The sequence below is a fragment of the Sus scrofa genome, chromosome 13, assembly GCF_054392235.1.
Source record: "Sus scrofa isolate SSC_HxYL_T2T_F1_AM1 chromosome 13, Sscrofa_HxYL_maternal_Yorkshire_Landrace_v2.0, whole genome shotgun sequence".
Taxonomy (NCBI): Eukaryota; Metazoa; Chordata; class Mammalia; order Artiodactyla; family Suidae; genus Sus; species Sus scrofa.
The window spans coordinates 44926939-44939034 of NC_139395.1; the positions used below are offsets into that span (position 1 = coordinate 44926939).

The 12096-nt window shown below is 44.7% G+C and overlaps 1 protein-coding gene across 2 annotated transcripts; it reads right to left on the minus strand.

Annotated features, from left to right (window-relative positions):
* Positions 1-299: 299 nt before the first annotated feature.
* On the minus strand, positions 300-5664 carry LOC100736951 (15 kDa protein B). 2 transcript variants are annotated; one of them, XM_003483171.5, is made up of 4 exons: positions 5476-5664; positions 3189-3299; positions 2192-2296; positions 300-1595 (listed from the first exon to the last, which is right to left on the minus strand). In XM_003483171.5, the coding sequence occupies exons 1-4, from the start codon at positions 5650-5652 to the stop codon at positions 1455-1457; spliced, it is 534 nt and encodes a 177-aa protein (XP_003483219.1). In that variant the 5' UTR covers positions 5653-5664; the 3' UTR covers positions 300-1454. The 2 variants fall into 2 exon arrangements, with proteins under 2 accessions (XP_003483219.1, XP_084844527.1); XM_084988401.1 differs by lacking the exon at positions 3189-3299 and having other exon boundaries at positions 852-1595.
* Between the last annotated feature and the right edge of the window lie 6432 nt (positions 5665-12096).

Genomic DNA, 12096 nt, shown 5'->3' on the forward strand with positions numbered 1-12096 from the left:
AATATATGTAAGTCAACTAATTTCCTTGAGACTTAGTTTTCTCACTAAAAGTTTGCAGGTGATGTGTTCAGCTTACAAGGCAGTTATGAGGCCTCAGAGACTGTACAGGAAGTGATATTCATAAATCATGGCTATTACTACCATTAGTGGAGAGGAGTCCTTGACTTCTCTGAGATATTACATTTTTTAGCCCATTTCCCCAAGGGGCTCTATACTATGGTCCCTCAAATGAGAGAATTTACTTCTGTAGCAAAGACTGTTGAAAAAGGAGCATACTAGTGAGAAGAAATGGGCATCTGTCCACTCAACAAGTATTTATTGAGCAACTGCAGTGTGCCAGGCCCTATTCTTTGAACTGGATGCATCAGTGACTAAGACTAGCATTTGCTGATGGACCAGATGCAGTTGTGAGAGAGAGTAGGAAGCCAAATGCTCAGGTATTTGATGCATGAGGCTGCCATCAGTTGGGCAAGGTGGACTCTAGGAAAGACAGTTTGGTGGGAAGATACTGAGTGTGTGGCACCCCTTGGACATCCTTGGAGAGGCATCCAGGAGGCAATCTGATATGCAAGTCTGGGGTTCGGGGTGAGATTCTGGTTGGAGCTTTGTGGAAAAGGAGAAGGCATAAAGGTAGCATAAAGAAACAAAAGGCCATTGAAGAGGCTGAGGGCAGACTGCTCTGCCTTCTTGAGCCTCCAGAACAGCCCTCAGTTGCCCCCCCACCCCGCACCCTTACCCTGTTTCTCTTCATTGCCCCTGCCCTGACCTCAGAGAGTCTGGGTTCCCATGATGCATAGTGTAATTGCTCCCAGGGCCTACGTCATCAGTCTCCTCACCCCAAGTCCAGCTGGTCCAGCTCTAAGACTTTATTCACTTACTCACTTTCAGAAGCATTTAATTGACTTTCTCTCCTGTGGCTCTTACCAGAGGGTGTACTGACCCCTGCTTTGAGGTGCCTGCATATATGAAGGGACATTTAGTTGTCACAGTGACTGAGCAGGTAACAGGAGAGCTTGGTGTCCTGCAGAGGATGAACTGCCCTCCCGGGATGCAGGAGCACCTCACTGAGAAACTCATTCCCCAGCCACCTGCACTTGGGGGAGCTCAGCTGCAAGTAAACAGTACTATCTAGCTAGGGGTACAGCAGATAATACCAGGGTGGTTTGAGGATCATGAATGCACAGATGAGGCCAAGGACACTTCTGCCACAGGAGGAAGGGTAGAGAGGCTTCCTATCGAAGTGACTTTGGAGCTGTTCCTTCAAGGATGAGTAGGATTTACAGACACAAGGTGGGCAAGAATTTCAGGCAGAAGGAAGCAGGGGTTCAAAGGCAGAGGAGTATGGGTGGGCTCAGATTATGCCTAAAGAGACTGCTAAGAGTAGCAGAGGGAGTGGGTGAGTGGGAAGAGAAGGCCCTGATGGGGTTGCAGGGCCTCCTCTCCCTTCTCCAGCCCTAGAAGTTCCTCAGGATGTTGTTGATGATGTCGTACTTGGTTCTCTCGTACAGGTCCCTGGCCGCTGGTGGCAGTTTGGAGATGTCAGTTTCTGGAGGAGCCACATCAGAGGACGCAGCAGAACGCCTCACACGGGGGATCTGCAGAAGTGATGCTGGATGGTCACTCGCATCATCCTCACAGATTGCCCCCTTTCCTGTCTTATCTGTGGCCCCTCTCTCCAGGTGGGAATGAGTCTGAGGCATAGGCAGTGACATTGGTGATGAGGCTGGAGGTGGTCCCCTCAGGCCCTTCCCCTCAGAGGCTAGAGGGCCTGGGAAAGCCTGGACTCTTGTCACTCATTTCCACTCACTTTCCTGGAGGCTCCACCTCCAGCTTTAGTTTTCCCAAATGTGGGATGAGGAAGAGGGTTCCCAGAGCTCAGAACCCAGAGCAGAGCCAATGTCCTAAGAAAGCTGAGTGCCCCCAACCCTCAGAATGCCCCTTAGCCCCAACCACCAGTGTCTCCTACCCTCCCTTCCTGCCTGAAGATTAGCAGTCATCAGGGTACAGCCCTGCCTCCCACTCCACAAGCCTCTCCCCTCCCAAAGACTTGTGACTTTCCAGATGAGGAAACTGAGGCCCCACATGACAAAGTCATTGGCCTGGCAGTGGCCCCTGGGTCATCTGCGGTTCCCGGGCAGAGTGCCATCTGCCAAGGGAACAGAGCAACGGGGGCAGGGATGTGAGGGCTCACCTGCCTATTGAGTTCTCTCTCACGGTCTGGGTCCTCAGTGCATTGGAACGACAGGAGGCGAAATTGTGGCAGCATGAAGAAGGTACCATTGCAGTTCCGTTCCTCCTGTGAGGCAACGAGCACAGGGGCTGCAGAGACTGGTGTCCTTGCCAAGCTACATGAGACCCCCAGAGCCAGGCACCAGTGCAATTGCTGGGAGGCCCTAGTTAGGCTCCGTGCATGCCAGGTAAAATTAAGTATGTTCATACAAGTTATTATACGGGGAAAGGCCTCCACAAATTAGCCTCGGAGGAAGATATATTTAAAATACACATACTCACATTAAAAAAAAAGACAAAAAAATGATACACCAACAGTTAACATTGTCTCTTCCTGGGTAGTGGGGTTGCAGTTTTTGTTTGGTTGGTTGGTTGGTTTTTGTCTTTTTAGGGCTGCACTTATGGCATATGGAATTTCCCAGTCTAGGGGTGGAATGGGAGCTAGAGCTGCCAGCCTACAGCACAGCCACAAAAACACCAGATCTTACCTGCGTCTTCCACCTACAGTGAACCTCAGGGCAACACGGGATCCTCAGACTACTGAGCAAGGCCAGGAATCGAACCTACATCCTCATTAGCTGGGTTTGTTACCATTGCACCACCATGGGAACTCCAGATTTTTATTTTATTTTAGATTGCTCCTCCATATTTTGTTAATTTGCTATAATATTATTTTCCTGATTTTAGAAAAACAGTTATTGCTAGGTGGAATATGGCCCCTCCTTTCTCTTTCTCTTTTAGTAGTCTTTTTTTTTTTTTTTAGCACGTATTGCTTTTCTAATAATAATAATAATAATAAAGCAATAAGGAAAAACACAATTTTTAAAAAGGCTTCCACAGTCAAATCTCACCTGGCCAGGTGAGGAGGGGGGAAGCAAATACACACGGGCTTTGGGAGGCAGGAGACAGGAGAAGTCCTGCTGCTCACAGGGGTGGGGAGCCTAGGATGGGAGACTTACCCCGCCCTCCCTGAAGGCACATTTTCTAGGCTGACGGTGGAGGTGGAACCTGGTAGAAAAGCACACAGTCTCTTTAATCCTGAAGTTGAGTGGGATATTGGTGGTGAAGTTCTAAAGAAGCAAGAGAAAACACGTGATCATTTCCCTTTCACAGAAGAGGGAACAAAGGCAAGGAGAGAAGTCACAGTTCCAAATTGGAAGGGGCTTAGGAAGTTGAAATGTCTTAGTTGGAAAGTCTGCACTTTCTGCCTAAAGGAGGCAGCCTCTTCAAATGGCCTCAGCAGAAATCTAAGGTGTGTAGGGCTTCTGCACAAAAGACCCAGAATAGCCAAAGACATCCTGAAAAAGAAAAATGGAGCTGGAGGAATCAGGCTCCCTGACTTCAGACTATACTACAAAGCAACAATCATCAAAACCGTGTGGTACTGACACAAAGGCAGAAATACAGATCAGTGGAACAGGATAGAAAGCCCAGAATTAAACCCATACACCCAGAGCCAACTCATCTTATGACAAAGGAGGCAAGAATATACAATGGAGCAAGGACAGCTTGTTCAATAAGTGGTGCTGGGAAAATGGGACTGCCTCATGGAAAAGAATGAAATGAGAACACTCCCTAACACCATACACAAAAACAAACGCAAAAGGATTAAAGGCCTAGATATAAGACCAGACACTATAAAACTCTTAGAGGAAAACATAGGCCAAACACTCTCTGACATAAACAACAGCAACATCTTCTCAGATCCACCTCTTAAAGAGTATTGACAATAAAAATAAAAATAAACAAATGGGATCTAATCAAACTTCAAAGTTTCTGCACAGCAAAGGAAACCCTAAGCAACACAAAAAGACAACCCACAGAATGGGAGAAAATCTTTGCAAGTGAATTGACTGACAAGGGATTAATCTCCAAAATTTATAAACACCTTCTGCAGCTCCATACCAAAAAAAAACAAACAACCCCATCAAAAAGTGGGCAGAAGATCCAAACAGACAGTTCTCCAAAGAAGACATGCAGATGGCCAAAAAACACATGAAAAGATGTTCAACATCACTCACTATTAGAGAAATGCAAATCAAAACCACTCTGAGGTACCACCCTACACCAGCCAGAATGGCCAACATCCAAAAGTCTACAAACAATAAGTGCTGGAGAGGGTATGGAGAAAAAGGAACCCTAGTACACTGTCGGTGGGATTGTAAACTGGTGCAACCACTGTGGAAAACAGTATGGAGTTTCCTCAGAAAACTAAACATAGAACTAACATTTGATCCAGCAATCCCACTCCTGGGCATCTATCCAGAGGAAACCACGACTCGCAAAGACACATGTACTCCGATGTTCATTGCAGCACTATTTACACTAGCCAAAACATGGAGACAACCTAAATGTCCATCGATAGAGGAGTGGATCCAGAAGATGTGGTACATAGACACAATGAAATGTTACTCAGCCATTACAAAGAATGAAATACTGACATTTTTAGCAACATAGATGGACCTAGAAACTATCATGCTAAGTGAAGTCAGCCATACAATGAGACACCAACATCAAATCCTTTCACTTACGTGTGGAATCTGAAAAAAGGACAGACTGAACTTCTTTGCAGAACAGATGCTGACTCACATTGAAAAACGCATGGTCTCCTGAGGAGACAGTTTGGGGAGTAGGGGGATGTGCTTGGGCTGTGGGATGGAAATCCTGTGAAACTAGATTGTTATGATCATTATACAATTACAGATGTGATAAATTCATTTGAGTAATAAAAAAAAAGTAAGGTGTGTAGGGCTTCTGGAAACTAGCCAGAGGATACCACTTTATGGCTGTACCACCTTGAGTGGTCACTTCTGTCCTTGCCCCTCAATTTCCTCTTCTTTGATAAAGGAACTAGAATACTTGCCTGCATGGTCAGCTGCTAGGAGGAGATAATGGGGGAAGAAGGGGACACTGGAAGACCCTGATGCACTGCTGGTGAGACTAGTCCAGTCTTTTGTCCTTTGAAACAGCTCTGCTTACTCCTTCAAGCCCAGGGCCCAATGCAAATTGGACTCCCAGACCTCATATTTCATCCCTGGGCTCAGCCCTGAGCTGACCAGCTAGCGAGCTGTCATGCTTCAGAGAGATTACAATCTTTGTCTTAGCTTCCGAAGGGAGAAATTCTATAATAATAACAGCAGCTAATGTTAACCAAGCACTTCGTGCCTATGCCAGGCATTCTCCCCTGCCTGCCGCCCTCACAGACAGGCGTAACCTGCTCCCTCAGCCTGGGCTCACAGCACTCACCAGGTTAGGTGGTGGGATGGCTACGAGGAGGCGGAAGAGGCGCTGTCCTGGTCGCCCCTGATTGAAGAACCACAGGGCCTTGTTGATAATCTCTTCATAGCTCAGACTGCGCTGGGCCACAGACACCACTGCTGCCAAGCCTGCCACCAGCACCAATGCCCTCCAAGCCCCTGCCATTGTCCTTTCTCTGATTCACTGCCGCTTGCAGCCCCTTTTAGGTGCTACTGGGGCAGCCTTGCCCAAGGGCTACTGGCGACATACAGGGCTGGGGCCTTCCTCAAAGGGGCCTCTCCTTTCCTTCCCTAGGTACCTGGTGTTGGCAAATATTCCACAATACTGCTAAGACGCAAGTAGGATTGGGCAACAGCCCAGGGCCTTGGAGTGAGGCAGCCCTGACTGTGGGCAGGAGACCTGTGCGATGCTAGGTAAATCCTTTCGCTCTGGCTTCCGCATCCCCACCTGTGCCACGAGGAGGCCACCTTTGTCTCTGACATTCCAAGATACCATGCTGTTTCTGCCTGGCTGATTTGATTCCAGAGCAAATGTCTGGTATCCATGAATTCTGTATATGACATTTCCTCAGGTGAGAGCAGAAAAAGATGGTCCCATCTGAGGCTGTACTCAGGCTAACAACCACCATGTTACATACTGATTGTCAACCTTTAAGGATCTGGATGCCTGACTTACTTTGGAAAAAATCATAAGATCTGACCATTCATGGCTCACAGCCCCTCTCTTGAGTTTGTCCCCAACAGCATCAGAGCAGGGTTTCCCGGCTCCTGGGACAGGCAGCCCTAGGTGGCAGCTCAGAAGGGAAACAGAAAGGGCCTCCCCTACCCCTAAGGGCTCCCATTTTCCTAGGCTTCCTCAGTTACTGGGGATGTGCCTGTTAACTTTCCATCCTGCCCTTTGCCGCAGGGCTCAGAAACTGAAGAGAACAAGGCAACTACACCGTGTACCCACTGAAGCCCACCAGTGGGGAAACCAAGGCACAGAGCAACTCAAGATAATTCTTCCAAAAGCTAAGGATGGAGCTGAGAAAGTCAGAGCTGGAAGTAAGAAAAGTAGGCAGAGCCCAAAATAGGCCTCCACAGGTCTATCAGGTCCTCAAAGGCTCAGATCTCATCTTAAAATCCATGCAGGCATGGCGTAGAATGGTAAAAAAAAAAAAAAAAAACTAGAAACAACCTAAATATGCTTCAAGAAGGGATTGCTAAAGAATAAGTTATGATATGTACACAATGGAGTGTTGGTACTAATTGGAATACAGATCCATTTATTGGTGGTCGATTTTGTTCATCACAGGTTCTTGTTGAAGAGTGAGAGTTCTGCTGCAGCTGGTCTTGTGTCTGTCACAGGGAGTGTGAATAAGGGAAGATGGTGAATGCTCACTGTAGAATTCTATGCAGCAGTTAAGCAGTGATTCTCAACTGGAGAGATTTTGCCCCGTGACTCCCAGGACAATTGTCAATGTCTAGAGACATCTTTGTCACAACTGGGGAGAGGGCACAACTGGCATCTGGTGGATAGAAGTCAGGGATGTTGCTAATCACCCTGAAATGCACAGGACAACCCCCACAAGGAAGAATCATCCAGTCCTAAATATCATTAGTGCTGAGGTTAAGAAATCTCGAGACAGAGCGACCACATGGATCAATAATGTTTGGTAAATCGCATAGTGCTTGGTAAAAAGGGGAAGAAACAGAATGACAAAATGAGATATGTAACTTAACACCAATGTATATGTCCTCAAACTGATAAACATTTTATAACACCTTCAAGACACAAGTAAGAATGATTGAGGGTTGAGAGGGCAGGAAATGAGATGGGAAAAATAAAAATAAAAGCAGAGAAGGGGTTTTCACAGACCAAGGAAGAAAACTTGCCATTATAGCCCCCAGTGTTAGACATGAGTCCTTGTACAGAAAATTGTACACTGATCACTGTCCATAACAATATCACTAGCATGGTACCTGAAAGGATGTGCACTAAAATTTTTCTTTGTCTTTTTTAGGGCAGCATATGGAAGTTCCCAGGCTAGGGGTCAAATTGGAGTTTAGGCTGCCAGCCTATGCCACAGCAACACCAACACCAGATCCTTAACCCACTGCCAGGGATCGAACCCACATCCTCATGGATACTAGTTGGGTTCATTACCACTGAGCCACAATGGGAAATCTGAAAAATTTTTTTACGATAAACTACTTAGTTCTACAAAAACAATAAAAATGTTTTTAAAATATTCACATGGAGAAGTTCCCTTGTGGCACAGCAGGTTAAGGATCTGGCTTGGGTTGCTGCTGTGGGATGGATTTGGTCCCTGGCTGGGGAACTTCTATATGCTGCAGGTGCAAAAAGGAAAAAAAGTATTCACATGGAGTCTACATTTTATTCCACATTTGCAACTGTTTTTTTAAATTCAATAAAACTTTTTATTGAGATAAAATTTAGCCTTTCAAAGTAGATAATTCATAAATTTTCATAATCCCAAAAGGAAACCTTGTGCCCGTTAGCAATCACTCCCCATTTTCTCCTCCCCTTTGCCCCTGGCAATTGCTGATCTACTTTCCATCTTTATGAGTTTGCCTATTCTGGATATTTCATGTGAATGGAATCATACAATATGTGGTCTTTTGTGTCTGGTTTTGCTCACTTATGTCCTATTTTCAAGGTTCATCCATTTTGTGGATTTATTTGTTTTTATTTATTTACTTATTTTTGGCCTTTATAGGGCCGCACTCTTGGCATATGGAAGTTCCCAGGTTAGGGGTCCAGTCAGAGCTGTAGCTACTGGCCTATGCCACAGCCACAGCCATGTGGGATCCAAGCCACATCTGTGACCTACATCACAGCTCACAGCAACACTGGATCCTTAACCCACTGAGCAAGGGTAGGGATTGAACCTGAGTCCTCATGGATACTAGTCAGACTATACTAAAAGCATATGATGGAATAATATTTCATCATATGGATATACCACATTTGTTTATCCATTCATTAGTTTATAGACATTTGAGTTGTTCCCACATTTTTGCTGTTATGAATAATGTCACTATGAATATTGCCACTATGAATATTCATGTACAAGTTTTGTGGGGTTTTTTTGTCTTTTTAGAGCTGTACCCGCGGCATATGGAGGTTTCCAGGCTAGGGGTCCAACTGGAGCTGTAGCTGCTGGCCTACACCACAGCCACAGCAACATCAGATCCAAGCTGCGTCTGCGACCTACACCACAGCTCACGGGCAATTCTGGATCCTTAACCCACTGAGCGAGGCCAGGGATCAAACCTGCAACCTCATGGTTGCTAGTCAGACTTTTTTCCGCTGCACCACGACGGGAACTCCTGTTCGTTTGTTTGTTTCTTGTTTTTTTAAGGTGTCTGTACCCATGGCATATTGAAGTTCCCTGGCCAGGTATTGAATCAAAGGCACAGCTTTGACCTATGATGTAGCTGTGGCAACGCTGGACCTTTAACCCACTGCACTGGGCCAGGGGTTGAACCTGGGCTGCTGCAGAGACAAAGTCAGATCCTTAACCTGCTGTACCACAGAGGAACTCCCCTCACATACAGGTTTTTATGTGGACATTAGGAATGTAATTTCTGGGTCATATGGTAACTCTATGTTTAAATTTGTGAGGAATTGCCAAAGTGTTTTCCAAAGAGCCTATACTGTTTTACATTCCCACCAGAATTCTGTGGCATTCCACATCCTTGCCAGCAATGGTTATTGTTGCTCACCCAGATATAAACCCAAGTAATCTATCACAAAGGAGGACAGAACATACAGTGGAAGAAAGAAAGCCTCTTCAATAAATAGTGCTGGGAAAACTAGAAAGCTATGTGTAAAAGAATGAAAGTAGAACACTATCTAACACCATATACAAAAATAAACTCAAAATGAATTAAAGAGCTAAACACAAGGCCAGACACTATAAAACTCCTAGAGGAAAACATAGAACACTCTTTGACATAAATCACAGCAATACCTTTTTTTTTTTTTTTTTTTTGTCTTTTTGCTTTTCCTAGGGCCGCTCCCGCATATGGAGGTTCCCAGGCTAGGGGTCAAATCAGAGCTGTAGCCACCGGCCTACACCACAGCCACAGCAACGTGGGATCCGAGCCGAGTCTGTGACCTATACCACAGCTCATGGCAATGCTTGATCCTTAACACACTGAGCAAGGACAGGGATCGAACCCTCAACCTCATGGTTCCTAGTCGGATTCGTTAACCACTGCGCCACGACAGGAACTCCAGCAATACCTTTTTTGATCCACATCCTAGAATAATGGCAATAAAGACACAAATAAACAATGGGGCCTAATCAAACTCATAAGCTTTTGCACAGCGAAGGAAACCACTAAAAAAAAAAAAAAAAAAAAAAAAGACAACACACAGAATGGGAGAAAATATTTGCCAATGATGCAACAGACAAGGGCTAATCTCCAAAATATACAAACAATTCATGCAACTCAGCAACAAAAAAACAAACAACCCAATTGAAAAATGGGCAGGAGAGCTAAATAGAGCTTTTATCCAAAGAAAACATACAGATGGCCAGCAGGCACATGAAAAAATGCTCAATATCATTAATTATCAGAGAAATCCAAATCAAAACTATAATGAGGTACCACCTCACACCAGTTAGAATGGCCAATGTCATTGGCCAATGTCAATGTCAACAAGACAACAAATAATAAATGCTGAAGAGGGTGTGGAGAAAAGTGTACCCTCTTCCACTGTTGGTGGGGATGTAAATTGGTATAAACACTATGGAAAACAGTATGGATGTACCTCAGGAAACCAAATATAGAACTACCATATGATCCAGCAATTCCACTGCTGGGCATATATCCAGACAAAACTTTCATTGAAAAAGATACATGCACCCTATGTTCATAGCAGCACTATTCACAATAGCCAAGACCTAAATGTCCATCGACAGATGAATGGATTAGGAAGATGTAGTATAGGAGTTCTCATTGTGGCTCAGCAGAAATGAATCTGGCTAGTATCCATGAGGATGCAGGCTCAATACCTGGCCTTTCTCAGTGGGTTAAGGATCTGGTGTGGCCATGAGCTGTGGTGTAGATCACAAATGCAGCTCAGATCTGGCGTTGCTGTGGCTGTGGCCTAGGCTGGCAGCTATAGCTCTGATTTAACCTTTAGCCTAGGAACCTCCATATGCTATGGGTGCAGGCTTAAAAGAACAAAAAAGAAGAGGAAGAAGATGTGGTACATAAATACAATGGACTATTACTCAGCACCCATAAAAAGAAAAGCTAATGTCATTTGTAGCAACACGGATGGAGCTAGAGACTCACACTAAGTGAGGTAAGCCAGGAAAAAAAAGGCAAATACCATATGATATCACTTATGTGTGGAATCTAAAATATGGAACAGAAGGAGTTCCCGTTGTGGCACAGCGAATCTGACTAGGAACCATGAGGTTTCAGGTTCGATCCCTGGACTTGCTCAGTGGGTTAAGAATTCAGTGTTGCCATGAGCTGTGGTGTAGGTCACAGACTCGACTCGGATCCTGAGTTTCTGTGGCCATGGTGTAGGCTGGCAGCTGCAGCTTCAATTCGATCCCTAGCCTAGGAACCTCCATATGCTGTGGGTGCAGCCCTAAAAATAAAATAAAATAAAATAAAATAAAATAAAATAAAATAAAATAAAATAAAATAAAATAGGGAACAGATGATCCTATCTAAAAACAACAAACAAACAATCAAAAAACAGAAACAGAGCATGACCAAGAAGGGCAGACTTAGGGTTTGGGGGGGAAGAGGGGGAGTGGGAGAGATGGGCGTTTGGGGGATGCAAACTGTTATATCTGGCATGGATGGGCAATGGGATCCTACTGTACAGCACAGGGAAATGTGTGTGATCGGGTCACTTTGTTGTACAACAGAATTTGATGAAACATTGAAAATCAACTATAATGATAAATCTAAAAATAATAACTTTTCAAAACAAAACAAATGGATATTGTCTCTCTTCATTTTAGCCATCCTAGTGAGTATGAAGTGGTATTTCATTGTGGTTTTGGTTTATATTTTCCTAAGAGCTAATGATGTTGAGTGTGTGTGTGTGTGTGTGAGTGTGTGTGTGTGTGTGTATTTTTTTTTTTCTTTTTTGGTTGCGACTACGGCAGACAGAAGTTTCCAGGCCAGAGATCAAACCAGACCCACAGCAGTGACAATGCCAGATCTTTAACTGCTAGGCCACCAGGAAACTCCAATGTTAAGTATCTTTTCATGTGCTTATTGTGCATTTGTATCTCTTCTGTGGAGAAATGTCTATTCAAGTCCTTTGTACAATTTTTAATTGGGTTATTTGTCCTTGTATTGTTGAGTTGTCCACAACTGTTTCAACATTTAAGTGTTTTAGATTTCTATTGGAGGAAAAAAAAAACCTCTAACCTCCAGTAAAATCAAGTATTTAGATTTGTAGAATATTTTATTGGAGTTCCTGTTGTGGCTCAGCAGGTTAAGAACCCGATTAGTATCATGAGAATGTGGGTTTGATCCCTTGCCTCACTCAGTGGGTTAAGGATCCGGTGTTGCTGAAAGCTGCAGCTTAGGTCACAGATGCAGCTGGGATCTGGGGTTGCTGTGA